The sequence below is a fragment of the Anomalospiza imberbis genome, chromosome 3 (genome assembly GCF_031753505.1).
Source record: "Anomalospiza imberbis isolate Cuckoo-Finch-1a 21T00152 chromosome 3, ASM3175350v1, whole genome shotgun sequence".
Classification (NCBI taxonomy): Eukaryota; Metazoa; Chordata; class Aves; order Passeriformes; family Viduidae; genus Anomalospiza; species Anomalospiza imberbis.
The window spans coordinates 16,150,171-16,176,452 of NC_089683.1; the positions used below are offsets into that span (position 1 = coordinate 16,150,171).

The 26,282-nt window shown below is 35.7% G+C and overlaps 1 protein-coding gene across 7 annotated transcripts in view; it reads left to right on the forward strand.

Moving 5' to 3' along the window:
- Positions 1-26,282, forward strand: part of KIDINS220 (kinase D interacting substrate 220) — a 76,064-nt gene that overhangs the window by 2,471 nt on the left and 47,311 nt on the right. For 5 of the 7 annotated variants that reach the window (XM_068183501.1, XM_068183499.1, XM_068183504.1 and 2 more), the window contains exons 2-16: positions 5,487-5,636; positions 9,932-10,030; positions 11,399-11,497; positions 12,943-13,041; positions 13,975-14,076; positions 14,503-14,601; positions 15,487-15,684; positions 17,569-17,667; positions 19,938-20,036; positions 20,697-20,795; positions 21,808-21,985; positions 22,488-22,652; positions 24,013-24,192; positions 24,498-24,663; positions 25,534-25,685. In XM_068183501.1, the coding sequence (XP_068039602.1) occupies positions 5,529-5,636; positions 9,932-10,030; positions 11,399-11,497; positions 12,943-13,041; positions 13,975-14,076; positions 14,503-14,601; positions 15,487-15,684; positions 17,569-17,667; positions 19,938-20,036; positions 20,697-20,795; positions 21,808-21,985; positions 22,488-22,652; positions 24,013-24,192; positions 24,498-24,663; positions 25,534-25,685 (1,942 nt within the window). In that variant the 5' untranslated portion in view covers positions 5,487-5,528. The remainder of the gene's footprint in view (positions 1-5,486; positions 5,637-9,931; positions 10,031-11,398; positions 11,498-12,942; positions 13,042-13,974; positions 14,077-14,502; positions 14,602-15,486; positions 15,685-17,568; positions 17,668-19,937; positions 20,037-20,696; positions 20,796-21,807; positions 21,986-22,487; positions 22,653-24,012; positions 24,193-24,497; positions 24,664-25,533; positions 25,686-26,282) is intronic. The other 2 variants (XM_068183503.1, XM_068183502.1) reach the window with 1 other exon arrangement.

Sequence of the window (26,282 nt, forward strand, 5' to 3'; positions counted from 1 at the left end):
GTTGGTATAATTTAAAGAAACCCCTTAATATTGGTAACTTTCTGTTTGCTTTCTTTTATCTGATGCATTTAAAACCTGAAATAGTGATTTGTAGGACTGAGCACCTTGTATTTTGTTTAGGAAGTGAATTTTTTCTTAGCAATATGTTACTGTTCATTGACCATATTTAAATTTTATCTTGAAGGTGGGCAGATTTCTCTGATAAAGTATAAATCCTCATGTCAGCTACTTCACACATTATTTTAACTGTTTTTTTTTTAACCAGGGTGGAACAGAGACATGTCTGATAATTGCTATCATCTGACAACCAGCCCTGCATTTTAAATATAGATTTACATTTTTCCAGTCTTTGATATGTAATCCCCAGTCTCTTTTTTTTTATTAAAACTAACAAAAAATCCATCACTACAATATTTGTAAATGGCCGTTGCCTTGAGTGCATAAGGTAGAAAAGAAGGATTTGTGTATTTCCAACTTGCCCTACTTCTTTCTGTGTGCAGTTTTGATGGTTACAGTAGAGACCTCCTTCTGTGCAATTTTTTTTACTTATATTGGTTTCAGGTTTCAAAAGAAGAATGTCTGTGTGTCTAGCTGTACTTCACTTTGTATCTTTTGATATTTTAGAGTTACACAATTTTGTTCTTTGTGATAAAGTAACAAAAAATAAGGTAATAAAAAAAATCTTCTCACCTGGATAACAGAAATGTGGTTAAGAGAAGTAGAATAAATATTCCCAGATAAACAGGGAAAAGCAGAAATGCAGCATAAGGTCATTAGTCATACTGGAATTTCAGACACTGAAGAAGAAGTGTGGGTGTAGACTACTTAGGGAAACTTAGATTTGTTATTTCTCTCTGACTCTGGATACCAGAAATTAATATTCTTAGAGACTCATTTCAGCTGTTCTGAAAATTTCTTCTTTAAACAGAATCCTGGTTGACTCAATCCCAATAGAAAGAATATTTTAAGATATTTGCCACTTCATGTGATGCCTGACTTTTGATCTGTTCATGTGTAGGAAGTATATCAATTTAGGAAGGTATTACAATAAGGTGTCATAATGGCTGGGCAATGCTTGTTTTAGTAAGATTCTGAGTGCTGTGAGTAAATGTGATGTTTCAGCATGTTTTTAATTCCTTTATGCCATCATAAAGCATAAAAACATGAGAATATGAAACTGGCTTATGTTAGTTTTTTATAATAAATTTCATGTGTACAATTCTTGTGTTTCACCTTTTTTTAATTTTAATTTGAAAAGATGGCACTTCCAGTTCTTAAGGGTGAAATGCTATGCATTTACACATTTGAGTTGTACGTGCTCAGATTTCAGCAGCATAGTAATTATTTCCTTTTATAGTTAGCTGAAAGATCTGCCACAGTGTTGCATGTTGGGAAGGTGGCTTTTGTGTCTGGAAAAGGAAGGAGGCATTAAAAAGTAGGCAACAGTTTTTTCATTGTATGATGAATAGTACAAATTTAATGTCGTTACTATCTTGACTTTTTTATTTTTTTGTTTTCAATAGGTATTCTCAGTAATGCTAGAGTTGTTGACCAGTTTTGATATTTATTCATAGAAAGTTGCTGTTTGCACAATAAAAAAAACCATGCAGAAGGTCTATGTAAAAATTGTGATAGTTGGAAAATTTAGTGAGTAATATTTCTTATATAGTTAGGAACTCATAAGAGGTTCCGAGAATACATAAAATAGCTGCAGATTTGGGTTATCAGGACCTCTGCTGTCAATACTAGTGTTGTTGAGAGAAACTGTTTTTTTTTAAATTGACAAATTTTTTGCAGTCTTTCCAAAACAGTGATAATGTTTGTCTGCTTCAGCTCAGGATGCAAGAGCCTTACAAAACCAGGTTAATCCCTGTGCAAACATTGCCTTCACCTGAGCATTTGTGCACTTTATATGATTTCATAGTTCTTGGTGTGTTGTTAGTTTCATAAAACATCAGGATTTGCTGCCCAAGGGCATTGTGAGATTTCCAAGCTTGAAAGTTTGGATTCTGAATGAAGAGCAGGTTTTTTGAACTGGAAATAAGCTCACTTGGGTGGGAGAGAAAAAAAAAAGCCAACAGCATTAATCCTTATTGGAAAGGGGATTGGTTTCCACATAGAATCCTGGTTTTAACTGAAATTTTTGTTATACGTTGTGAAAATATTTCTGCTGTGTCAAAGAAAGTAAATGTGCTAATTGAGCAATTAAGGACCATTTATGTATGGGATGTTCTTGAATGATACTGGTTTTGCACTTGTATTTGTGAAATTTGGCAGGGATGAAGTTCTCATCCTTTAATTTGGTCAAGGGTAAGTCTTAGAGTTTTCTTTTTATTCTAGGTTTGTTTGAAAAGTGTATGAATATATATTTCAGGAATTTTTTCATTAGAGGAACCAGAGTAGAATTACTTCTATAGCCAGGGACTGTTCCTCAGAGTCTCGCTTCAGTTTTTATGATTATTTAAAAGAAATATGAAGCATTGGAAGAAATCACACTTTAGTGACCAGTACCCCTTTGAGTACAATGCCTAATTTTCATAACATAATAACATACATTTTATTTAATAAAAAGGTGGACTGTGACTGTATTCAGCTGATGTTGAGTTGCTGTCACGAGTGTATCATGAACAGACCCAGTCTGGCTTATTTTGGGCATGTTCTTCATTCTTGGTGGGGAAGAAATAAAGCAAAGTTTCCAAAAACCTCAATACCACCATTTTTTAATTTATCTTTTTTTCTGGAGTGGTGGGTAGAGTTTTGTTTGTTTGGTGGTGGTTGTTGTCCCTAAACTGTGCTTTCCAAATGCCCTCCAGTGATGTTAATCTTTAGGATGCTCCAAGAAGCGTGCCTGAAAAAGGGAAAATAAAAGCATGAGGATATAAATGCATAATTATAGTATTTGATCTTGTGATTCTTGTTTTTATAAAACAGACTATTATTAATTCTAAGAAGGGGATGTTATGTGACAGTGAAACAAAGGGGACAGGAAATATTAATATTCTTGGACATGTGTCACTGGTGTAAATCTTTTATGATTTATAAAAGTAACATTACCATGGAGTTTATAAACACATCTCTAGACGTGTTCGTTGGCATCAGGTGTTTTGCTGTCAGTCAGAGGTTTAAGCTGTCCCTAAGGATTCAGCTCTGTGTGAAGGCAGAAGCTGCACTGTCGCCAGCTGGGATTTCTGAAGCAAGCAGGATGCTTATCTACAGTGCAGCAGGGTTGCCTCTGCCTTTTGGAAATATGCCCACAGGGAACATGAAATGAGGAATCTTACTTTGAGGAAAAAGCAATGCTGAATACTTTCCTTCTTTTCACACTAGCTAAGAATTAATTGGTGAAGTTTTAATAGCAACTGCAGAGTATAAATCATTTGGTGAGACATTTTTAGTCATGTTTTGGGGATGTTGTTAATACAGTTCTCAATTTAGTATTTGGTATGGAAAATAGCTTCGGGATTGATGGTTACAGCTACAGGAGAGAAGCTGGGAGATAGCACAGGAAAAGCAAAAAATGCCTCTGGTAGCAGTGGAGGTAGCAGCAAATGACATTTCATGGATTTCTGTTGTCATATATTAAAAAAAAGGGAGGAATGCAGGTGTATGTGAATATCTAATGTCATTTTAAGCGCTTGAGAATATCCGAGACACCTGCACAGGGCTAAAAGATGCTGCTGAAGGCTGTAAGGGAGGTGAGTTGTCCTGGACTGGCAGCTGGATGCCAGGCAGGATGCTAACTTTCCTGGTATTTTTAGCGTCTGAAATCGCAGTAGGAGCCAGTGTGTCCACACTGAGTCAGTAAAATTGCAGTTTCTTTTCAAACCTTTTATATTTTGGATGGATTAGTGGGTTTTCTGCTTTTAAGTTTGCAACCTCTCAATTGGCTCTTCCTCCTACTGAAAAAAATGGAGACAAACATATACCACCAGTGTTGTGCTGCTCACCCCCATTGATGGTAATTTAACTGTACAGTAAACGTGACAGACCTTTTGTGTTCATAGTTTATTTATAGCTTTCTTGTGGGACAGTTAATTTATAGCTTTCTTGTGGGACAGACAAAACTTCTACTGGGCTTTATGTATCAAATCTAGATTTTTTTTTTTTTACTGGTTTTACGTGTGGCTTTTAAACAGTGTCTGTAGTTTCTTTTGTCACTAGACATTCATGTGCACCTGAATTTCATTTGCACGTACAGAGAGCTGCTCTGATCTTAACTGAGTATTAACTGGCCTTATTTTGAACAAGGCATTTCTGTATGTGGGTCATCTGATGGTTGCAGTGCTCTAGGTGAGCTCAGGTAAGTTTCCAACATACCCTGACAACAGTGTGCATGACTGTATTTACTTAACTTGGTAAAGGATAAACTATGGTGTTACAGACTATGTAAGCAATTTAAAGTGGAGCTGGATTATTTGATTTAAATCTCCAAATCTAAACTAACTTCTCTGTGCTAAGCACAGTGAAGTTCTTGCTGACTTCCTCTCATCTCTTTTTTCCCACTTCATTTGGAAGCACAGAAAAATTCATAGTCTGCTTTGATTAGAGAATAAAAGTAAGAATATTTGCCTGGGAAAGCCACTAGTCTTTGGCTTCTCCCTGGGAGAGAATAGCCTAAGAGGTAAGCTTTAGTTAACACTAAACTGGAAGATTTCCTCTGCTGTTACAAGAAAAAACTGGAGAGCATGATCATGTCAGCCACTGGTGAGGAGAAAGGTGTGAAGGGGTGGTGGAGTCTTGTATTCAGCCCCATGACCTATTCTGCATCCAGTGAAACTTAATTTAGGTGCAGTGAATGACTCAGCTTCTGTCACTATGTGTATATAAATTTGGCACAGTAGTACTACTGGTGCTGTGAACTTACTGGGCACAGCTTTTTAGGAAGTCTGAAATGGTTTTAGTGGTCTGCCTCAAGAAAGCAAAACCTGCTGTCTTGCATTTTAGAGGTTAAAAACATAATCAGTTAACAGAAGCCATGTTATGTGTGACTATCGAGTTAACAACATGCAGGCATGTCTGCATAAAGTTGGTGATAACTGATTTAGTAAATCGTGTTTCTCAGAGTTCCATATGGCTGCAGTTTAGATAGCATCACTGTATTTTGTAATGCTGATTAGTCTCAATGCTCTGCTTATCCACATCAAGAATAAGGGTTATATTGAAAATAATTAGTATATATAAAGTATGTAACATATACAGTTGTTCCTATAATGTTGTATATAAATATATGCATTCCATTTATTTAGACAACACATAACAGTTAGAATAATTTCTGTAATTTTCTAAGAACTAGGAGGAGTTAAGACTTTCCACGGAAATATAGTGCCTTTTAATGCATATCCTCAAAGTGTTTTGTTGAGGAGAATGGCAGGTGTTTGTACCCAGCCAATAACTTATTAGCATATGCAATTCATGCTTTCTAATGTCAAATGTTATAGCTGTTACTTATGCTTTGCTGTTTTTTCTTTTTCTTTCCTGAAATACAGGTAAGCTTTGTTATCTAGAAGCCCTTTAAACAGTGTGTGAAGATGGCGAGTCTGATGAGTCAGAGTCTGTTGACCTATGTAGAAGAAGGAAATGTTCCTGCTCTGAAGGCACTTCTTGAGAAATGTAGGGATGTTGATGAGAGAAATGAGGTAAGATGATTTTTGAAAAGGTCAGTTTCACATTGCAGCTTATTAATTACAGAATGAATAATTAATGGGATCACACTGGTTATTTAATACACAAATTTCAGTTTTGTTTTGAAGTGATTGCTTACCTTTGCATAACCTGAACACTGTGTGTTCAATCTCTGACAGCACCTCAAGCATTATTTCATAGTATTTGCTTTCTAGAGTATTCTCTGTCCTTACTTTGTGAATAGAGTTTACACCTGTATTTCTGTTGCTAAGAATTGTTTCTTAGTTCACAGATCCAACTGCATAAGCCCTGTACATGTTGTGGTGAAACCTGGTATGATGATAACCCTTGCCTCACATCACATGGTTTTCAGTCAAGAGATACTTTGTTATATAATCCAAATAAGAGCATGTATTGAAATTTACATGAGCATATGCTCATGTAGATGAAAAAATAGGCATCCAAGAGGTAAGTCTAGAGTTTACCAGGAGTACACAAAAGTCTTGATACATAGTAGGGAGTTTATATGACAATTATTCAGAATCTGTTATTTTGATCACTATTTCAAAACTGCATAAGATGGAAAGAATATCTTTTGGAAAGAAGTCCCAACAGCATATATTACTCAAGCCCAAAGAGCATCACGCAAATTGAAAACAATGTACAGAATTGAGCCTTACTGTAGTTATTAGATCTGGTTTCAATTAAGACAGTTTTCTTTCTTTGTTGGCACATCATTCTGTGCTGGGTATGCACATATGCTGAGGTATTTCAGATGGGAGAATTTTAAGTTTCAGAGCATACACATGAACCTCACCACCTGGCATGTAGCATATCTGAGAAGGGGAATGTCTGTTTCCTCTGCTGGCAGTTCCTTTCAACAAAATGGCCGAAATCAGACATATTGTGTTGATTTTATCAAGTGTCACCACCTTCACCTTCTTTTCTAAATTTTTATTCACTTATTGGTGGGACTAAATGTAGTCCTGGGTCTCATTAACTGCCTTTTTTGCAGAGATAATTTCCCTGATACCTGTTGTTTTCAGTCTTCTTGTCTGTTGCATTGGAGAAGGTCATTTCTGCAGACAGATGTGTGTGGTTTGCATCAGTTTCAAACCCGTTGTGGGGCTGCTCTGTATGTATAAAGATAGTTTTGTTTAAGTGATAGCTCTTCCTTGAAATTCAGGAACTGCTTTGAGTGCAGTTCAGTTTCCAGTTTTGGACCTGCTGAGGCATCTTTTCTTCTTGGGTAAAAAGAAAATACCAAAAGGAGAATGCCTTTGGAGATCTAAAAAGATTGCTGGCAAGCTAAGGTTTGCTAATGCCAAGACCTCCCAGGCTGCAGTGACTTGTGACTTGGTAGGATCACCCACATTATTACCAACCCTTTGTACCAACCCTTTTTATCTTGTCTGTGGTCAGTTGCCAGAAAAGCTGGGATGTCCCAGTCAGTTTGTGTGTGGATAGTTTTATTGCATTAACACTGTCAGCTTCAGTTAAGTGGGGCAAGTCTCAGTCTCTCTGCCTTTTCTCTGCACATCCTTCTGCTTGTGTGATTTTTTTCTCTGTCATACCAGGCACATGAATTAACAGCTAATGATAGATGCTTGCTTTGTGGGATGCAGTTTGATCCTAACAGCCTCCACTTTCCCTTGATGTGCCTTTCTTTCTGCTCTTGATACTGGAGGAGCTTCTGCCTGTTCAATTCTGAATCTTCTGTTCTCTCATGGACTGTGAGAGCACTAACCTGTAAGGTGACACTACTAATTGATTTCCCCAAAAAGATGCAGGTGTGCTCCTTTATAATTCGGTTATTCCAATACTTACACTGAGCTGTGATGTACAGATAGACAGTACTTGATGTGTGTGTGAGAAATACGGGCTTTTAGTTGTTGTGGAGTGTCTAGACTCTCAGACAACTTTAGAGAATTAATCTGGAGGTCACTGATATAGTAATTATCTTTTGTTTCTGTGTTGGTGAAATCTTTATGATGGTTGCTAAAACATTATAACATTATACTTACATTTGAAAGTCTTCTAACAAAAAGGGAATGATGTTTTCAGTATCCCTATAGAAAATTTTACATCTCAGAAAACTAAAGCCATTTTGCAGCTGTATGACACTTCTTACAGAATGGAATAATTTTGCTATCCGCAGCCTCTTCTTATCCAGACATACTTTTATTTAGAATGTATTATCCTTTTGTGTTACCCACTTGTGGAAGACAATCAGACTGATAACAATAGTAACTGTTCAGAAGGAGGTGAGAAGAATGGTCAGGCTAAAATAGGGAGTTTTATTTGTTTTGCTAAAGCACTGCTTGGAAGGGATCCCTGGAGATTATCTAGTCCTGTGTCCTGAGCTGGGTTGGATGGAGCCAGCTGGAATTGCCTGTGTCTGGTTCAGGGCAGTCCCAGCCTCTCTTCACAAAGGTTCAGTGCAGTTCCCTCTGGACATCCCAACCAGATACCTGTACTCAGTGCAGTAAGGTTCCTGTCTGCCCAGCCTGTCAGTGCTCTCTGGATAGCAGCACAAGCCTCAGGTGCATCAGCCACTCCTCCCAACTTTGTCCAGGCTGCGTAGGTGCTGTGGGTTCACTCTATGCCATTTCCCCAGTTCTTCATGAAAGGGTTAAATAGGATCCCAGTATCGATTCCCTGCACTAGCGACTGCCCTCCAGCTGGACTTTGTACTGCTGATCCCAGTGCTCTGAGCCCAGCACTGCAGCCAGTTTCAGTCCACCTCACTGTCCATTTGTCTAGCTTGTACTTCATTAGTGTCCCTGGTTATTGTGGGAGACAATGTTGAAATCCTTGCTAGCTATGGCATAAGCAATGTCTCAGCTCTGCATCCACTGACCAGTGTCATCGCAGAAGGGAGAGTGGTCAGTCAGGATTTCTGAAATCACTTAGCATGTGTATTCCCAACTTATTAGCTTGCATATCTTAAAGAGCAGAAGTTATGACTGTTTTCTTCTCCAAAGAGAGCTGTTCTTTTCTAAAAAGTAGTATTTTATTTTCTCTTGATTTTTTGAGCATTTTAATTCCTTTTTTTTTTAATGACCAGACCTAAAACAACTTCTTGTTCATACAAAATATACTTTAGGATCTATAAGCAATGGTGTCCTTTAGAATGTATATAATGTACAGTTATACCAACATAAACTTACATGAAGGCATAATTTTTCTTTGTGAAAAATTACCTTATAAATGTAATTACATGAGGAACAGCTGATGGGCCAGAAAGCGTTTTGAAAGAATCCGTGCAATTCTGTGATTTTGTGTGTGTAAAGAGCAGAAAGAGTCATCAAGTATCTTTAGTAATCATACTGTTAAGAGTTTCAATTATGGAGATTAGTGATATTACTGTATTGTGATTCTGCATTGATTTTTATTCTTTCCAGGGAAATTCCTGGTGTATAGCTCCTAACATATAGCTTTTACATTATTAAGAAACCAGTTAATTTGAGTTTTCTGTATGGTGGAGAGGAAAAACAGAAGCGAGGTCAGGAAAAATTATCTTAATTTTTTTAACTTGTAATGAATAAATTTACTGTAAAATTTAGCAAGTTGTACTTTTCAGCATACAGAGTAATTGTATCTCAGAAATTTGCTGACACAAAAGTAGGCTGATGGAAGGGTGACAGATTCTAACTGACTTTTAAAATACTTCTGGAGGCAAATAAACCAGATTCTCTATCTTTCATCTTCCTTGAGATGAGACTGTCTGCTAAGAACCCATGTTGCAGAAGACAGGGGTGATGTCTGTATTTCCTATGCTGTGAGATAAAAGTGGGGTATATAACCTGATTATTTTTTCCAAGACTTTAGCAACTGTTCTTCTGAATCAGTGTGCATGTTTTAATGGCCATTGTGGTTCCTAAGGTAGATATATTTCTTTATTAATTTTTTTACAACGTGAATGAGTTACTCCAAGTTGTAGAGATATAACCCGTACTGGAGATGTCTTCAGCAAGGAAATAATTCAAAAAGGTAGATATTTAATAATGTAAGGTTTTTTTTGTAATAATGTAAGGTTTTTTTTAGTAGCCCTTTTTAATATCTGAAATATTTGGAGTTTTTTGTGTTTGTTTTTTAATCTCCTATGGGATGAGATTTAATACTATAGCCTCCATTTTTATTTTAAGTTTGTGATGTGGTTTCAACACCACTCCTTCTTACTAATTCTCAGTGGCAATTAAAAATTGAAACAGTGTTGCTCTATAGTTTCTGTGTTTTTATTGTGTGGGTATTTGTGTCATTGTTACCATTTCCCAATGCATCTATTTTCCTGTCACTTTGATTTCAGAATGGCCAGACTCCACTTATGTTGGCTGCTGAGCAAGGCAATTTAGAAATTGTCCAGGAGCTTCTCAAGAAGGGAGCTAATTGCAACTTAGAAGATGCAGTAAGTATTAGTGTTTTATGTGATGGCACCTTACAGTAGAAAAACAAGAAATTTCAAGGGGCAGGTGAAGAGAGAGAATTTAATTAGTGTTGAGCTCAGGGAGGAAAAAAAGCAGGTGAAAAATGATGACATATAAGAGAGAAATTTTATACAAAATTGCTGAGCTCTTGTATTTCTCTGAGCCCTCATGAAGAGTAGGGATATTCCTCAGATGTTTAAAACATCTTGATCTCTGCTGAATTTGCTGGTGTTTCTTCTGGGAAATCAGAATAGAGAAATACAGCATAAAAGATGAGGTCCAAGTGATTTTGCTCATCTCAGTGTTGTTGAGGTATGTCAGTGGGTTGAATTTTTGTTTATTTGTTTGGGTTTTTTAATTTGGTTTTGATGTTTTTCCAGTAAATACCTAGAGAGATTTTAGGTTAAAGGATTATTTCAGATAATCCCTCTCTGCCAGAACAGTGGCAGAGAGCGGTTTCAAATTTATGAATTGTCTTTGTGCCTCAGCAAAAGAAGTTGACTCCTGATGAAAGATGCCCAAAAGGGATTAATAGAACAGAGATATTGTTAGAAAGTTTTGAAAGGTCTGTATATTCCAGTGAAGAGTGATGACCAGGAAAAGGATATCACTTGCTCTTTTTACTTCTGTACTTAGTTTAAGTGTAGTGGTATGGACATCCAGGAAAGGTCTTCTGTGGAATCTGTCACCTAAAAATTCCAAACCTACCAACCAACTAAGTCTGTATTGTTTTGAGACATTTTATTACAGTTGCTATAAATGCCACAATTTCCGTACTTCGAGGAAGGACAGCTACCTTATAAATTGTTACTCATCCACACCTGGATGAGCTTTGAGCAGTGGGGGGAAAATAAGCATAATGCAAAGGGAAATGTATCTTCCTGAAGTGATCAGAAGTGTGAAAAGCTGTGATCCAGATTACCCTGCATATCTGAGTATGTCCCTTGAGTGCTGTCACACACTATATGTGGAGACTCACTGCCACTGTTTTCTGTGGTCTTGGTTAGCATCTCATTCCCTCAGCAGTTTTTAATACCTTGACCTCATTTTCTAAACCTTTGTAGGTGCTGCTTCCTCGATATATTTATTAAGATAACCTACAGTGAACTGAGGAGTGGAAAGGGCTAGATATTGGGTAGGAGAGCACATAACTGGAGGGGAGATTTGGAGTAGTTGCTCTATATTTCCATGTGTATAACTGGCACACTGTGAGTTTATTAGTATTTTTTTAAGAACAGCTATTTTAAAGGTTTCTGCATTTCCTGTTGTGGATTAAAAATTTGAAAAACAAGGTTACTTGTATTGAAATATTGAATATTACTTTAAAACATTTTTTCCTTTTTTTCTAGGATAACTGGACAGCTCTGATTTCAGCAGCTAAAGAAGGACATGCAGCTATTGTAGCAGAGCTACTCAATTATAATGTCAGTTTAGAGCATCGAGATTTGGTATGTGTTGGCTTAGTGTAAAAATAAAATAGAAAAACGTTTTGTGAGTTGGAGATTTTCAATTCCATAAAACTAAGGAAAGATCTTTCATTTTTACGGTATGTTCCCAGTGCTGTTGAAATGAAAAAGAATATATAGTTAAATATTTCTTTTTACGCCTGTCAAAAGGTTGCTTTAGTGTTAATAATGGCATCGAGTTTACTAGGGCTGCTATTCTCCTGGTAATTTGCTTTGGATAAAAGCTAAACTGAAGAACAGTTTGATTTTTGGGTGTGTTTTCGGTAGTGAGAGTTTTTTTGCAGGAGGAGGGTTGGTTTATGGGGTTTTTTTTGTTGTTGTTGTTGGAGGGTTTTTTGGGTGGTAGTTTTTTTTTGTGTTTTTTTTTCTTTTTAAGTATTGTGGTAAAATAAACATTATCTTTCCCAGAAGATACCTGTCTGTATTTACTTTTACTCTGGGCAGCTGTGATTGTTCATACAGCAGTCCTTGTTTTCAGTCTCCTAACACTTGCTTTTATTCATCTTGATAAATTTTTATATGGCAAAGTGGGCACTACAGTCCAGCCCATCTAAAGAGTTATAAAAGCTGCTGATGTGAGTCTAAGATTATCGATGGCCCTGAAGAGCTATAAACTGTCCCCGTTGACAGAAGATGGAATTAGGTACCTGCAAGGACTGATTTTGTTCTCCTTAAGTTAAAATGTGGAGTGAGTTCAAGTGCTTCCTTTAATTGAAGTTCCACTCTGTCTGAAAGCTAAGGCATCTTCACTAACCAAGATTTTTTGTTTAATGTTAAGCACACATGGCCAAGTGCTTGATTTCTAGACCTCTGCCAGTCAGAGGGATCTTTCACATCTCCGAAAGTGTATTATAAAGAAATAAATAAAAACTGTGCTTACAGTTATTGGAGGCATACTGTTATTTTAAAATAATAGTTGTTTATCTGACCTGTCAAATGCCTTAGGCAGTGAAACCTCACTGTCTCATAGCTTGCAAACTTAAATGAACACACCAGTGTAGTTTGAAATTAATTGCTCTTATTACTCTCTGATACAGAAATCAAAAGTAAACTTTCCAAGTTAATTGATTTGGGATCTAGACTTTGTTTTAAGATAATGGTGTGTTTCTTATTTTTGGTTTTTTTTTTTTTTTTAATCCAGTGGTTGGATTTGTATGCATTTGAAATCTGAATTCAGTGTTCAGCAACATTAAGAACATGACGTTTTCCCAAGTTTTGCATATAACAGGAAATTAGTACTCCCATACAGGAGCTTATTATTTATTCTGAATAAATAGGATTACAACTTTGTGTGGTCGGTCCTTACTATATTTTGAATTTGCAGAACAGTCTTAGGACAAATACAGAATGAAATAAAAGTCATTTCTTTTAAAATGCATTTCTAAGTATTTTTCAGTTTTTACAATTCTTTGAATTGTGTTTGCTAGGGAGGATGGACTGCCCTGATGTGGGCATCATACAAAGGCCGTACTGAAGTGGCTAAACTGCTGCTTGAGAAGGGAGCAAACCCAAACATCACAGGCATGGTAAGTTTTAGTCTCAAACATCTCCACCTCCCAAGTGTTTGAAGTCTTAAATTGTATGCTCGGCTTATTAACTTGATCAAACATGTTGCATTTTTTGCAGTATGACATTTTTTACTGTACTTTATAAAGGGCTTGCTTTAATAATCTGTGTGATTGCCACTGCCTTTTTTAATAACTTTGATTTTTTTTAAATTGAAGCAAATGGGTGTGTAGCTTATACTAAGATTCAAATTATCAGGAGAAGAAATCATAGAAAATATAAGTAGTGTATCTAATGTTACGTGTATAACAACTGTCATTTTTCTGCATTTGTAGAAGTTAATGGAGTAGCTAATGTGTGCAGTGTAGACACCATAATTTGCTTTAATTGTTTCATAATAGTTTAGATTATATGAACGTATACCATTCATGTTGGAGAATAAAAAAAACCCTAAGATTTTGAGATTTAGTTAATTTGTAAGTGTTTTCTACAAAAGTGTAGGTACTGAACAATTTGTTTATACTAGCAGTTCTCTGCTGTTTGAGGCTATGAACAATGAAGGAAGAACCCCAGGGGCCAGAACAACCTTTGTGATGGTTGATTTTCTCTGGTTTATATATGCAGTGTCTGTGTGCATGGCACAACTCATCTGCAGTCCTGATTCCTTAGGGGTATTACACAGCTGTCTCTTGCTTCCTTTCTACCTTACAACTGTTCCTCTTAAGATGAGGATGTGAATTTACAAACCTTGTTTAAAGAGTAATAAATCAAAACTGTTTCAAAACAGTGGACATCTTCCTAGATATCATCTGGGTAATGTACTTGATAACAATTGTTGATAATGTAGTTGGATTTATTTCTGTATATTCATTCCTCTATGGGTTTAACTTGTTTTGTTGATGTAAAACAATGAAAATACATAAGACTATAATTATTTGTTTTTTAATTCTAAGCAATACAGTGTTTATCCAATTATTTGGGCAGCAGGACGTGGCCACTCAGATATAGTCCATCTCTTACTGCAGCATGGAGCTAAAGTGAACTGCTCTGACAAAGTAAGTTATACCTATATAACATTTAGTTTCTTAAATGTTTGATGAATTTCTTGTGAAAGGAAATCTATGAGTTCTTGATTAGAAAAAAACTTGCTGTTACTTTACCCATGAGATTAGAATTAGTGTGCTAGATTAAGTTGTTATGCTTGAAAGAGGTTTTTCCATAGTATACTCAAGATGGTTGTGAACATATTTCTATTTTTAGAGCTATTGGAAACCTTGCTATCCTAGGTTGTATATAAAAAGGATTCTTACAGCTGTCTACAAAAGAAAAATTGAAGTGACTTTTCAAATGCTTGTGTTAATTCAAAAGACCAAATTATATTTTTGTAAAAACTAAAGCAATGAAGTGTAGGATAAATGCTAGATTGTATGGGATACTAAATACAGAAAGCAATATGATAAAATGTTGTGAATGTTTTTTAGTATGGAACCACCCCACTGGTTTGGGCAGCAAGGAAAGGGCATTTGGAGTGTGTGAAATACCTGCTGCAGATGGGAGCTGATGTTGACCAAGAAGGAGCTGTAAGTAACTGCATTTTCCAGCGATAAGTACATCTGTGTATCCTGTTTGGGTTTTTTTAATAAAACAAATACCAAGAAATATATGAGACAAGATGAAATGTTGGTGTTGGAGTGTTTTGCTTTCCAGCTATTTGCAGATTGCATATGAGAGTTACTGAAACTTCTTTGTGCCTTTTAATAAAACTGTGATGTAACTGTATTGACAGTGTACACATCAGTATGTTAAGTGTAAATTTTAATGACTAATTTTAATTTAGGTAATTATTATCTGAAGGTTAATGTTATCAGAATTCATTCAGTATCCATCAAATATCTTATTCCTCAGTGCCATTTGAAAAGTAAATCAAACACAAATCATCTTTTGAAAATAATAATGTTGATGCAACTTTTCAGAAATTGAATTTTTTCAGAAGTTTCAGCTGCATATTGTTTTTAAATAAAACAGATTACATTTAAATTTGTCCAAAAAAAAAAAAACAAAGTCCATTTAAAGTTAAGTGGAAGATGGGGAAAACTTTTGGTATTCATATGATTATTTCTGAAGTTCTTAAAAAATCCTCTTTGTGAACAGTATTGGTAGACCTGGATGCTTTGATAATACTATGTTTCCATAGGACAAGAAAATTATTTTATCATATATGTGGAATTCAGGAGATAGAATAAACTGATCTGAGCTTTACTTTTTGCATTTGAAGTGTGTACTATTGGTCTTAGTTTATTTCTTTGTTTTTAAAAAGTGTGATTTTTGGTGCACTTTAAAACACAAAACTGAAGTAGCATTTGGATGATTGAGTGATGTCAGTGAGTGTTCTCTTATTTGAACTGCTGATATAACGATGATTGATATATCCAGTGTACAATAAAATCTTTTGGTTTTATTTAAAGAATTCTATGACTGCACTTATTGTAGCAGTGAAGGGTGGCTATACTGACTCAGTAAAAGAAATACTGAAAAGGAACCCAAATGTAAACCTAACAGATAAAGATGGAAATACAGCTTTGATGATTGCATCAAAGGAGGGACATACTGAAATTGTGCAGGATCTTCTTGATGCTGGAACTTACGTGAACATTCCTGACAGAGTGAGTCAATTTTCATCATAATTATTATTCTATATATATATAGTTTATGTTTAAATACCAGTATATGCAGATTTGTATATATGTGATTTTTCTGGCTCTCTAATTTTTCTGCCATCTAGGGATATTTTTGTGTATTACTCTTTTACAAGTATGTTAAGTGGTAAATGTTGCTTTGTGAAGGTAAAGGATAAACTACTGAAACTACTCTTTCTTTGAGATTCTTGAATTGAGAACATAGGACATCTGATATATCTGTAACATAAGACTAATTCTGAACTAATCTGTAGGTTTGGGGTGGGGTAGTACTGCTAAAACTGTAAACCATGGATTCTGTAAAAAAGAATGTATTCAGCGTGTACCTTTATCTTTTACAATGAAACTTTTTACTAGAAAACTTGCATGAGAGGGAGACTTCAGCTCTGGGTTAAGAGATGTAAAGGTAACGCTGTGTACCTGACCCATAAGTGCATTACTCAGTAGAGCTGTGACAAGAGCAGTGCCCACAGTGTGAATCTGCTTGCTAGCAGCTTGGGATTTTATTTGGTTACTCATACGGGTGCTTTGGACTGTCTGCAGTGCCCTCTTGATAGGGAGGTGTTTCGGAAGTGTCAGAGACAGGTCAAGCACTGCAGCCTTGAGGCTGTAGTTGGTTATATACCTAAACTTAGATGTTTCTATCAGGGTCAGTGACTTAGTTCAGAGAGGTAATATGTTTTTGATGCTGCTTAAGTTGGATTGCTTGGGGTTGCAGAAAATAGAGGAAAGCTTCCTAATACTTGCTTCATAAATCTAAAATGGTTTTTGGATGCATTTTCCTGTATTTCAGGTGTCAGTGCATTTCTTAGATGGCAGTGTACTGAGCTACAGTCATGTCACAACAAATTTGACCTCAGGCACATATCAAAGCAAACTTAAAATATTTAAGAAAATGCATTGCAATCCCTCTTAGTACCTCTTTTGCCACAATTTTCTACAGCAGTCTACATTTCTGTGCTTTCAGGCAGGAGAAATTACAACTTTCAGCACAGCTGACTGCGTTCCAAAAATACACCAAACAATGAGTACTCTCAGTTTCAGATGCTAGAGTAGGTTTCGATAAAGAAAGTTTCTTGGTTTGCAGCCAAGTATGTAATGACTGATTGGTGGGGCATTTCCTGCTGCTGAGTTCTCTCAGTTCCACACATGTGATTTTGGTATCTTGTTTCATCCTAAAAGGAGTACTAGGCAGTTTCAGGAGTAAAAGGTATTTTCTGAAATTCTGGCATGTCCTTAAGTGTGTTAAAATCAGAAGCCTTAAGCACAACTGTAACTTCGTTTTATGTATATGCAACTCCATTTACCACACCAAAATATTTTTATTTTGATCTGAGATTAAATCAGCCTTTTTCTTTTTTTATTTATAATAGCATAGTGTATGTAAACAAGATAGCAGTCAAATCTGCAGAAAAAAAACCCCATACATTTATTTAAAATTCTTGAGGAGCTTTTGTCAGCTGTGAAACATCTCAGAGAGACAGACAGTATTCTTTTTCGATTGTAAGTAGGTTATTACTATGAGTGTTTGGTCTTCCTGGTTGGCTTTTTTCTTATTTATTATTAATCTATACTGGGTTTTTTAAGATAGTGATTTAAGCTAGACCTATTTATGGAATGTTTGTTTTCCTGAATAATTGAAAAAAAATAAAGTCAAGAATTTTTTCTATTATATACCCATTTTTTCAGAGATAGTTATATTTTCTGTATCTTTCTTTTTTAAAATGAGTGGAGATTTCTTAATATAAATAGGCATAGTGCATATTTGGAAGCTATAATTCATTCTCTGTTGCACTTCTTGTTGGTAAATAATGTTAATTCATGTTCAATATTATTTCACAATTTTTTTAGAGTGGAGATACAGTGTTGATTGGGGCTGTTAGAGGTGGTCACGTTGAAATTGTGAGGGCCCTGCTCCATAAATACGCTGATATAGATATCAGAGGTCAGGTAAGTACAACAATGTAAATGTCACAGTGCTTCTTAAATAGGATGTGAACTTTATACCAAACAATTATACTGTGTTCCTGAAAAATGAGCTTTAAATATAGTTTGCTCTGTCTACTCTGTAGGAAATTCAAATTCCATCAAGCAGTAAAATACATCATGTTGCTGTGCAGGTTATAAAATATAAGATACATATAATTGTAATGGCTTGTTAAGTACAGTTTTTTCACTTAATTGTATAATGGTTGAAAAGGAAAATATGTAAACTGAACTTCATCTGCACTACTGAACAGATTTAGAATAATGACATACTTTAAAAGACACAATATAATGATTTTAATCATATTTTAAATAGAATATCAATGAAATGTGATGCACCAGAGATTATATCTGTTGTCAGAGCAATTCTGTCACTGTGCTTGGTTGGTTCTTGTCTCCACCAATTTTCTGCGATGCTTTCTGTTAAACGTTGTTAGTGATTTCCGTGTTTTCTACCTACCCCTTGTTTCTTTTTTGTCCTTTGATTAAGGTATTAGTTTTCTACTGGAAGCTCTCTCATTCAGCATGGTACTTGTTTTTGTTGCATTCAACTTGCTTTCTTTTGCTTGAAGCTATTCAAATCACTCTGTTTTGTTGGCACATGGGTTCTGCCAAGTTGGCACACGAACCTAACTAGTCACTGAGAGCTGCAAAGGTTCAGTGCCTGCTGCTGCTGCAGAGCGTCTCTGAGAAGCCAACAAGTTTATATTCTCAAAAAAAAAGTAGCATTTGGATCTCTTCCTCTGACCTGACATTGGCAACCTGTGTGTCTCAGCTTCTGGCTGTGACATGGGTTTGAAAATCTGAAGCTTTTCAACATCTCGCTATGACTGAAGCAAAACAGAAACAGCAGGAGGATGCAATGTCTTTGGTAGCAGGGAAGCTTGTGACTTCTGGCAGTGTGGGGTTGCTTGAGTGGCAAGTAGCAGTGGTTGATCTAGAGAATACTTCTGCGGCCTTACAGGAGGCGCAGCAGGAGTCACTATCATCAGAGCAACATTTTGGCTCTGCACTTCAGATCATAGTTTAGGACCAGCAGTATCAAAATTGGAGATGAATGCTACTTCCCTGCTGGGAGCAACTTCCCTGCTGTTTGGCACTGCAGCACCTGCCTGCTGGCCTGTTCTGGGGAGATCTGTTGACTGCCCAAATTTGTGATGTTTCAGAAATATTGCTGAGTCTTGACCAGCCTTCCAGCAATGGCGTTCCTTGCCGACCATTCATTCATATGGTCGCCAGCCGGCAGATGCCTTCAGCAGAAAGAACATGGCTAAAAGGCCCTTGAGACTGGGTATTGGGGCAGGTGAGGGCTCAGGTGGTGTTTCCCTCAGCCCTTCAGGGAGGGGGAAGAACCCAGCTGGGAGCACCTGGCTGTGTAGCTGATTTACAGCTCGGACTGATGTCTAGGAAACCAGCTCACTGAAGGACAGAGAAGATGAAACTCAAGTGATTGGAGAGGAAAGAAATCTTAGTGACTGGGCTTAAACTGTTGAGAAAGGTTTTAAACTCAGTTTGCTGTGAAGCCCACGAGTAGAAGAGAAAGAGCTGCAAATGAAAGAAGCAGGCAAGGTAGAAGGCTGCAAGGGACGCTTTGACATTCCTGTTTAGAAGCAGGTGTGCGTTCAAAGGCTATTCTTAAATGTCTCTACACAAATATGCATCAAACAGAAAGAGTCAAGGTGCAGTCACTAGGCTACAGAAAGATTGACTTTCTGTGGTAGCACACATCCACACATCACTGGGGGGAAAAAAAGATGAGAGAAGCAGATTTGTGGCTGTGAACCTTCCCCTAAGTTTACTGATAAAATGTCTGCCTGATCAGCATTCTGGAACTTTGTGTTGACTTTACAGCTTCCCAGCTTCCACAGCCTCTGAAAAAAAGTTGGTTTATTTCATTAGGCAATTTCTGTATTTGAGTTAGAGCTGAATATTTACATGCAGTTTCAGAAACTTTTTCAAGACAGGTTGAGTCCACTTGGATTGTTAAAGCTCTTAATATATTTCACAGGTTTTCAAAATAGATGTATATTCCCTGGCCAAATTTGCATCCTCTGCTCTAAATTCTTCTGTTGAGCCAATTAGATTTATTGAACTTTCCCTTTGCCTTCAACTGTGCTAAAAATTGCTGTATTATATGCAATTTTCAGTATATAGTGGTTGTACTTTAAATACAGTTTTTGAAGTTATTCCAACTAAATGAAAATACTGTTTGTGTTTAATACTATTTTTTTTAGGATAATAAAACTGCCTTATATTGGGCAGTTGAGAAGGGAAATGCTACAATGGTGAGGGATATCTTGCAATGCAACCCTGATACTGAGACATGTACCAAGGTAACAATTAGAATTTTAATTGAATTGCTTTTTTTAACATCTGTTCTTTTCTCAGCTCTTGCATGATGTGAAGATCATACCACATTCAGTTTTTGTGAAGTGTTGGTACCTTGAACACTTATTTTTTTTTTTGTGAAATAAGGCTTCTCAGCAATAATAATGTTCCTTCTGTTGATAAATATGATTTGCTGTTAAGTAGCAAACAGGGATAGCAGGGAACATGTGGATTCTTTACCTCAGCATCATTGACATGACCAGGAATAAGGAGTAAAGAGCAGTGCTACTGGAAACTGAGGAAAGAGGTTTCTGATATTACTAGGCATGAATTCAGGCATGTGCAACAGTAAGGAAAAAAATAAGAGAAATAGTTGGCACAGCATTGAAATATTTTCAGATATCTTGTATTATATCTGAATTTTGTCTTTCTCTATTTGACACTTTTATTGACAGAAATGTATTTTGTTCTTTGATTCTAATCAATCTAAAAAACTGGGTCTGGGATACTTTTTCACAGACATAGGTGCTAAAGTGTTGTTGCTTGCACAGTAGCACATTTAATTATCTTAAAATTTTTTGTTTTAATTTGTTACCCAATCACTGTTTTTTTTCTTGGTTTTGGGGGTATGGAGATTTTATATTAGTTCTACTTTTCCATTTTAGGATGGAGAAACACCACTTATAAAGGCAACCAAGATGAGAAATATTGAAATAGTAGAGCTTCTTCTGGATAAAGGAGCCAAGGTCTCTGCTGTAGACAAGGTAAAGAATATTTGTTTGTTTACTTTAGTATATTTAATCATTTTAGTTTTGCAGCAGGATTTTGGAGGGAGCTTTCAAAGCTAATACAGAAAGAGAGCTTCCCATATGCTTAAATAGACAAATTAAATAGACAATAAGACTTAAATGCTTAGTCTCCCATATGTTTAATAATTCAGTAGATAAGAACACTTAAGTGTAAATTTGTTTCCACCATTAGTATATTGTTGGGTTTTGGTTTGCTCTTAATTACGTGAAAAAAAAATCTGGGCGAGGAATAAAACTTTTAACAGTTTAAAACAGCTAATTCTTAATACACTTGAAGAAGAGCATAGAGAATGGTTGTCATTTGTCACTAATATTAGTTTTTGATTAATAGACATTGAAATAAAGGACGCCAAGGACAAATACAGCTGGTTATTGCTGTCTTCTTATGCATTACTTACTTTGACTGCAAACCTCTTAAATACAGGAACATTTATTTGGTGCTTTTTTAATCTCTTATTTAGGGTGAAAAAGTAATTATATTGATTTGATGCAATAAGAAAGCTTTTACTGGGAAGTTTTTGGGGAAGTCTGAGCAGACATTGAAACAATTCTAACAAGCACTAGCTCTTGTTGTAAACAAGTCTCCTGTTTTTGCCTGAGTTTTCCTGTAGACATCTGTTTCTACACAGGATGTCAGGATGTAGACATCCTGAGTTTACCTGTAGACATTTGTTTCTACACAGAGACTACAATTTTCATGAACTTTAGGATATTAATAAGCATTTAAGAAGGAAGGCAGTGTCTGAGGTTTATCATTCTAAGAACTGCTTTTTCACATGTCTTCTCTGAAACATTTGTAATGTTTTTTCAAGGGGAAGAATGCTTGCTGTAAGGCACTGATGCTTTTGAAAGTGCCCTAAGATTTATTTCAAGGAAATAATGGTTCTGAAACAGTGTTGAACATATAGTCTGTGTATAATCTTAGGAATTAATGTTAGATATTACTAGCTTTATCACTTAATTGCAGAAAGGAGATACTCCACTTCACATTGCTATTCGTGGAAGAAGCCGTAAACTTGCTGAATTACTCTTAAGAAATCCAAAAGATGGTCGATTGCTTTATAGACCCAACAAGACAGGAGAAACTCCTTACAATATTGACTGTAGTCACCAGAAGAGTATTTTAACACAAATATTTGGTGCCAGTAAGTATTTTTTTGTAAATCACTCGTATATTGATGATCCAGTTTATTCAATTATATATTGAAAGGTGACTACAGATTTTTTAATGTTTTAATGTTGCACCTAACTGGAAGGCTTAAAAATTATCAGCTGGGGGAAAAACCCCCATCCCTCTAAAAGTCTGGCAAAGGTAAAATAACCTTTTATTTTGACTTTAGATGTTGTATACTACATGACTTCTATTGATTGCTTTGTTTTTATTTTGATCTTGCTTGTGTGGGAATTACTTTCTTTGACTTCCTCTGGTTTGGGGTCTTGAATCTTGTGGTAGACTTTAATAGTTGTGATAATTATGTATCATTTATGTGGATGATTTAAAGTTCCTTTGAACAGGAATGTACAAAGAATAACAGCTGTTATATGGCAGGAGTATATATACAAATATGGGTGAACATATAATGAAAATTGTCATACTGAAGAGCTTTCTTAGAGCAAAGTTGTGTAGCACAAGTATTTGTGTTGCAGGACACTTGTCTCCCACTGAATCTGATGGTGACATGCTGGGCTATGATCTGTACAGCAGCGCTTTGGCTGATATTTTGAGTGAACCAACCATGCAGCCACCCATCTGTGTAGGCTTGTATGCACAGTGGGGAAGTGGAAAATCTTTCCTGCTTAAGAAACTGGAAGGTAAAAGCTTGATTTAGTCTTTTCAGTACTTACAATCTATCTATGAAAAGCATCATATTGGAGTTACTAGTTTTTGTGAGGGTTGTTCGTCCACGTAATTTTGTATCTGGTCTGTGTTTCTGTGATGAAAGGATTTAATTTTACTGTGGTCAGTTCATCCATAGATTGCTGTGTTCATTTATACAACGTCAAGACAGCCTTTCAGTGCTTCTGTCTATTTTCCTGTGAGTTTCCTGCACCAGTGAATCTACCCTTTAGGTACTGCAGAAAGTCTGGCTGCCAAAATATGCCTTGCTGGGCTTGTTTGTGTATCAGATCAGGTTCAGACCTCTTCTGCTGCAGCATTTATTTATTGTGCATCCTATGTGTCTTTTTCTTTTTAATGCTTAAGAACAATATCAGGCTATTAGTATTTTATTCTCTGTAGTGTATGTTCTTTGCATCTAGTTTTCTTCTCCTTTCCTTTTTCTTATTTTGAGTTTTTTTGAACTTTGTGAAATGTCCGAGGAAGGCAAATGCGGTATATGAAATGAATCAATATTTTTCCTGGTGGATATACTTTAGCATTTTCTTATGAAGGGTGTTTTTCTGAGATGTTTCAATATAATTTAAAATAGTTTTGCCAGTCTTGGTGTTTCTTGCTTTCTGTGATTTCTCTATTAGCCAAAATGGGATCTTTACATTCATTTTTTTCACCCGCTGTTCCATGTCATAAACAAAAATGTATGTATTTTGACTGTGATATTTGTTGCTGATGAGCTCTTACATTTCTAAAACACTTCCTCAGTGTTTTCTTCCTGTTCCTCATTCCTGTTTTTTATTCTGGATAGTGTATTTATTATTTTGTATTCCCTAGAGCCGAGATAAGTTCCTTCAGGAACTCCTGTTTTAGTACATAAAAATCAACAAACAGAAATAATACTACAGCCTTCACATTGTACTCTTATATCTGACTATTTGAGGAACACAGTCCATGTTTCAGTGATTGAGATTTTGGGGGTTGGGTGCGGTTTTTTGACAGATATGGTGGATTTATTTTTCTTAATGTCATAAAATACATTTTACACTTTTGTAGGATGATTGGAAATGGCATGACTGTTAATATGCTTTCAAAAGTAGAAAATCTGCAGCAAGGAATCTGAGTATTGTGTATTTAAATATTGTGTGAAATATTTTCATTCATTGCACAGATGAAAACTTAAGGCTTTGTACTGATGTTTGAAGAAGAATTCAAGTATCATTGTCTTTTTTAGATCAATAATTGGGATAAGTTATACAGTCTGCTGAAAAAGTTCTTTTCAAAAATGATCTGTTCTTTAGTGACTTCATATGTTAACTTGTGTTTGTGTTTTTGTTTTAGATGAAATGAAAACTTTTGCAGGACAGCAGATTGAACCTCTGTTTCAGTTCTCCTGGCTTGTTGTATTCCTCACGCTTTTGCTGTGTGGAGGTTTGGGTTTATTGCTTGCTTTCACTGTGGACGCGAAGCTTGGAATAGCAGTGTCACTCAGCTTATTAGCTGTTCTCTACATTTTCTTTAGTAAGTCTTATATGGAATTCATGAAGGTTTTTATCTATTTTTGGGATTAAATATTGCTTTGTAGATGTGCTTTGCCATTCAGAAAAAATACTAAATGGTTATTTCTCGAGGGCATACTCGAGAACACAGAAAGATTTTCTTTATTAATCTCATTGTGTTACTCTTACCTTCTCATTTTTAACCTAACAGCTGAAAGTTCATAACTTCTTTTACAGAACTCCATACTTTATTTGTTCAAACTTTGTGATTCTTTCAGGTGTCAATGTTGACTAAATTAAAACCATAATATCTTTTTAATATTTTAGCTGTGATTTACTTTGGTGGCCGGAGAGAAGGGGAGAGATGGAACTGGGCCTGGGTGTTAAGTACAAGGTTGGCAAGACATGTTGGATATTTAGAGTTGCTTCTCAAACTCATGTTTGTGAACCCACCAGAACTACCAGAGCAAACCACTAAAGCTTTACCTGTCAGGTTAGTTATTTCATTTATTTACTCTTGAATAAATCAGTCGAGCTCACTCTGATACTTCTCAAACTGCATATTAATGTGCACGTTTAGCTTCATATGAAAAGTTTTTGAGGTTCCTGTTAGAAAAACAGTAGCTCTGGAAGATCATAAACTTTTCAGTGTGAAGAAGATAGGAATGTTTTCAAGAAAAACTATCTGCCAAAGTTGGTGAAAGGGCTTTTTAGAATTAGGGGTTTTGGCTATTGTACTAATGAAAATTCATACCAGATAAAATAAGAATTTATGTATGTTGTATATTATCTATGTTTAATGCTTGTTCCATTGTTTACTTCTGTTAAGGTTTCGGTTTTTTTTCCTCCCTGTAAGTAGAGCATCAGACTGTTCAAAGCTTCTAGTTTACCTGAAAATTTTTGCTGTGTGTTTGAAAATTTAATTTACTTCTATTGCTTAAAGACTTCTATTTTAGCCTCATGGTGCTTTTATGTGATCTTTAGTTTCTGTATTTTTTTGAATCCTCTATAAATATTGGAAAATAAATCAGAATGCAGTTTTGAAAATATTTGTCAGTATTATGGTTTGGCATCATAAAGATATGTTCATGTTTTTACTGTCATCTGAGGTACTATTAGTTATGTGACAATTTTTATCTTTTAAAGAAATCAAGTTTTAGTATAAGAAGTAGGGCAAAGAAGAGGTTGATAAATAGGGAAGTAGTTAAATTCCATGTAGATCTAAAAAAAAGTAAAAGTATTTTACATTTTGTACCACTTAAAAAAACTTAACTACAGAGATGCAGCAAGACTTTTGTTTTAGTTGCCAGAAAATATTTAAAGTTTTCTGAAGTATACAAAATACATGCTTTTTCTCTTTCAGATTTTTGTTTACAGACTACAATAGACTGTCCAGTGTAGGTGGAGAGACTTCACTGGCTGAGATGATTGCTACCCTCTCTGATGCATGTGAAAGGGAATTTGGTTTCCTAGCAACAAGGCTATTTCGAGTTTTCAAGACAGAAGATACACAAGGTTGTTGGTTTTTTTTTTACCTGAATGACAATTCCAATTATTCCACTTCAGTGCACTGTTACCAGGGCTTCTGTTTTTTGCATTATAAGCTCTTTTTAGAAATTGTTGTAGCCATGCAGAAATTCATAGAGAAGGGGAAACTTTTCGTTTGGAAGAGAAAAACTGCCCCATTTTATTTGCTAATCTTGATTTTATTAATATAATAAAGGGATATCTCCTGTGAAGTATAGTTATCAGAAATGTCAATGGAAATGCATATGTACATTACATCCTTATAGATGCAGCCTATTTCCATAGCAATTAAGTCAACGTGTCTGAGTCAGATAAAGGGAAATGTATGTTTTTGTGTATTGCTATGAGAGGTTTGTTCAGTTTATTAGATTTTAATTTAGAGCTTTTATGAGTGGCCACTACTTATTCTTGGAAATAATAAATGTGTGGGACATGTTGATCCAATCCTATAAATTGCTGTGATTAGTACTAGTAAGATGGGATTAAATGTATCTCCTTGATCCTACAAGCTTTTTCATTCTGTTTCATCTGTAGGTTTCTAGAAAAAGAAATATGCAGAGTAGAGTATGATACTGTGAAGGAATA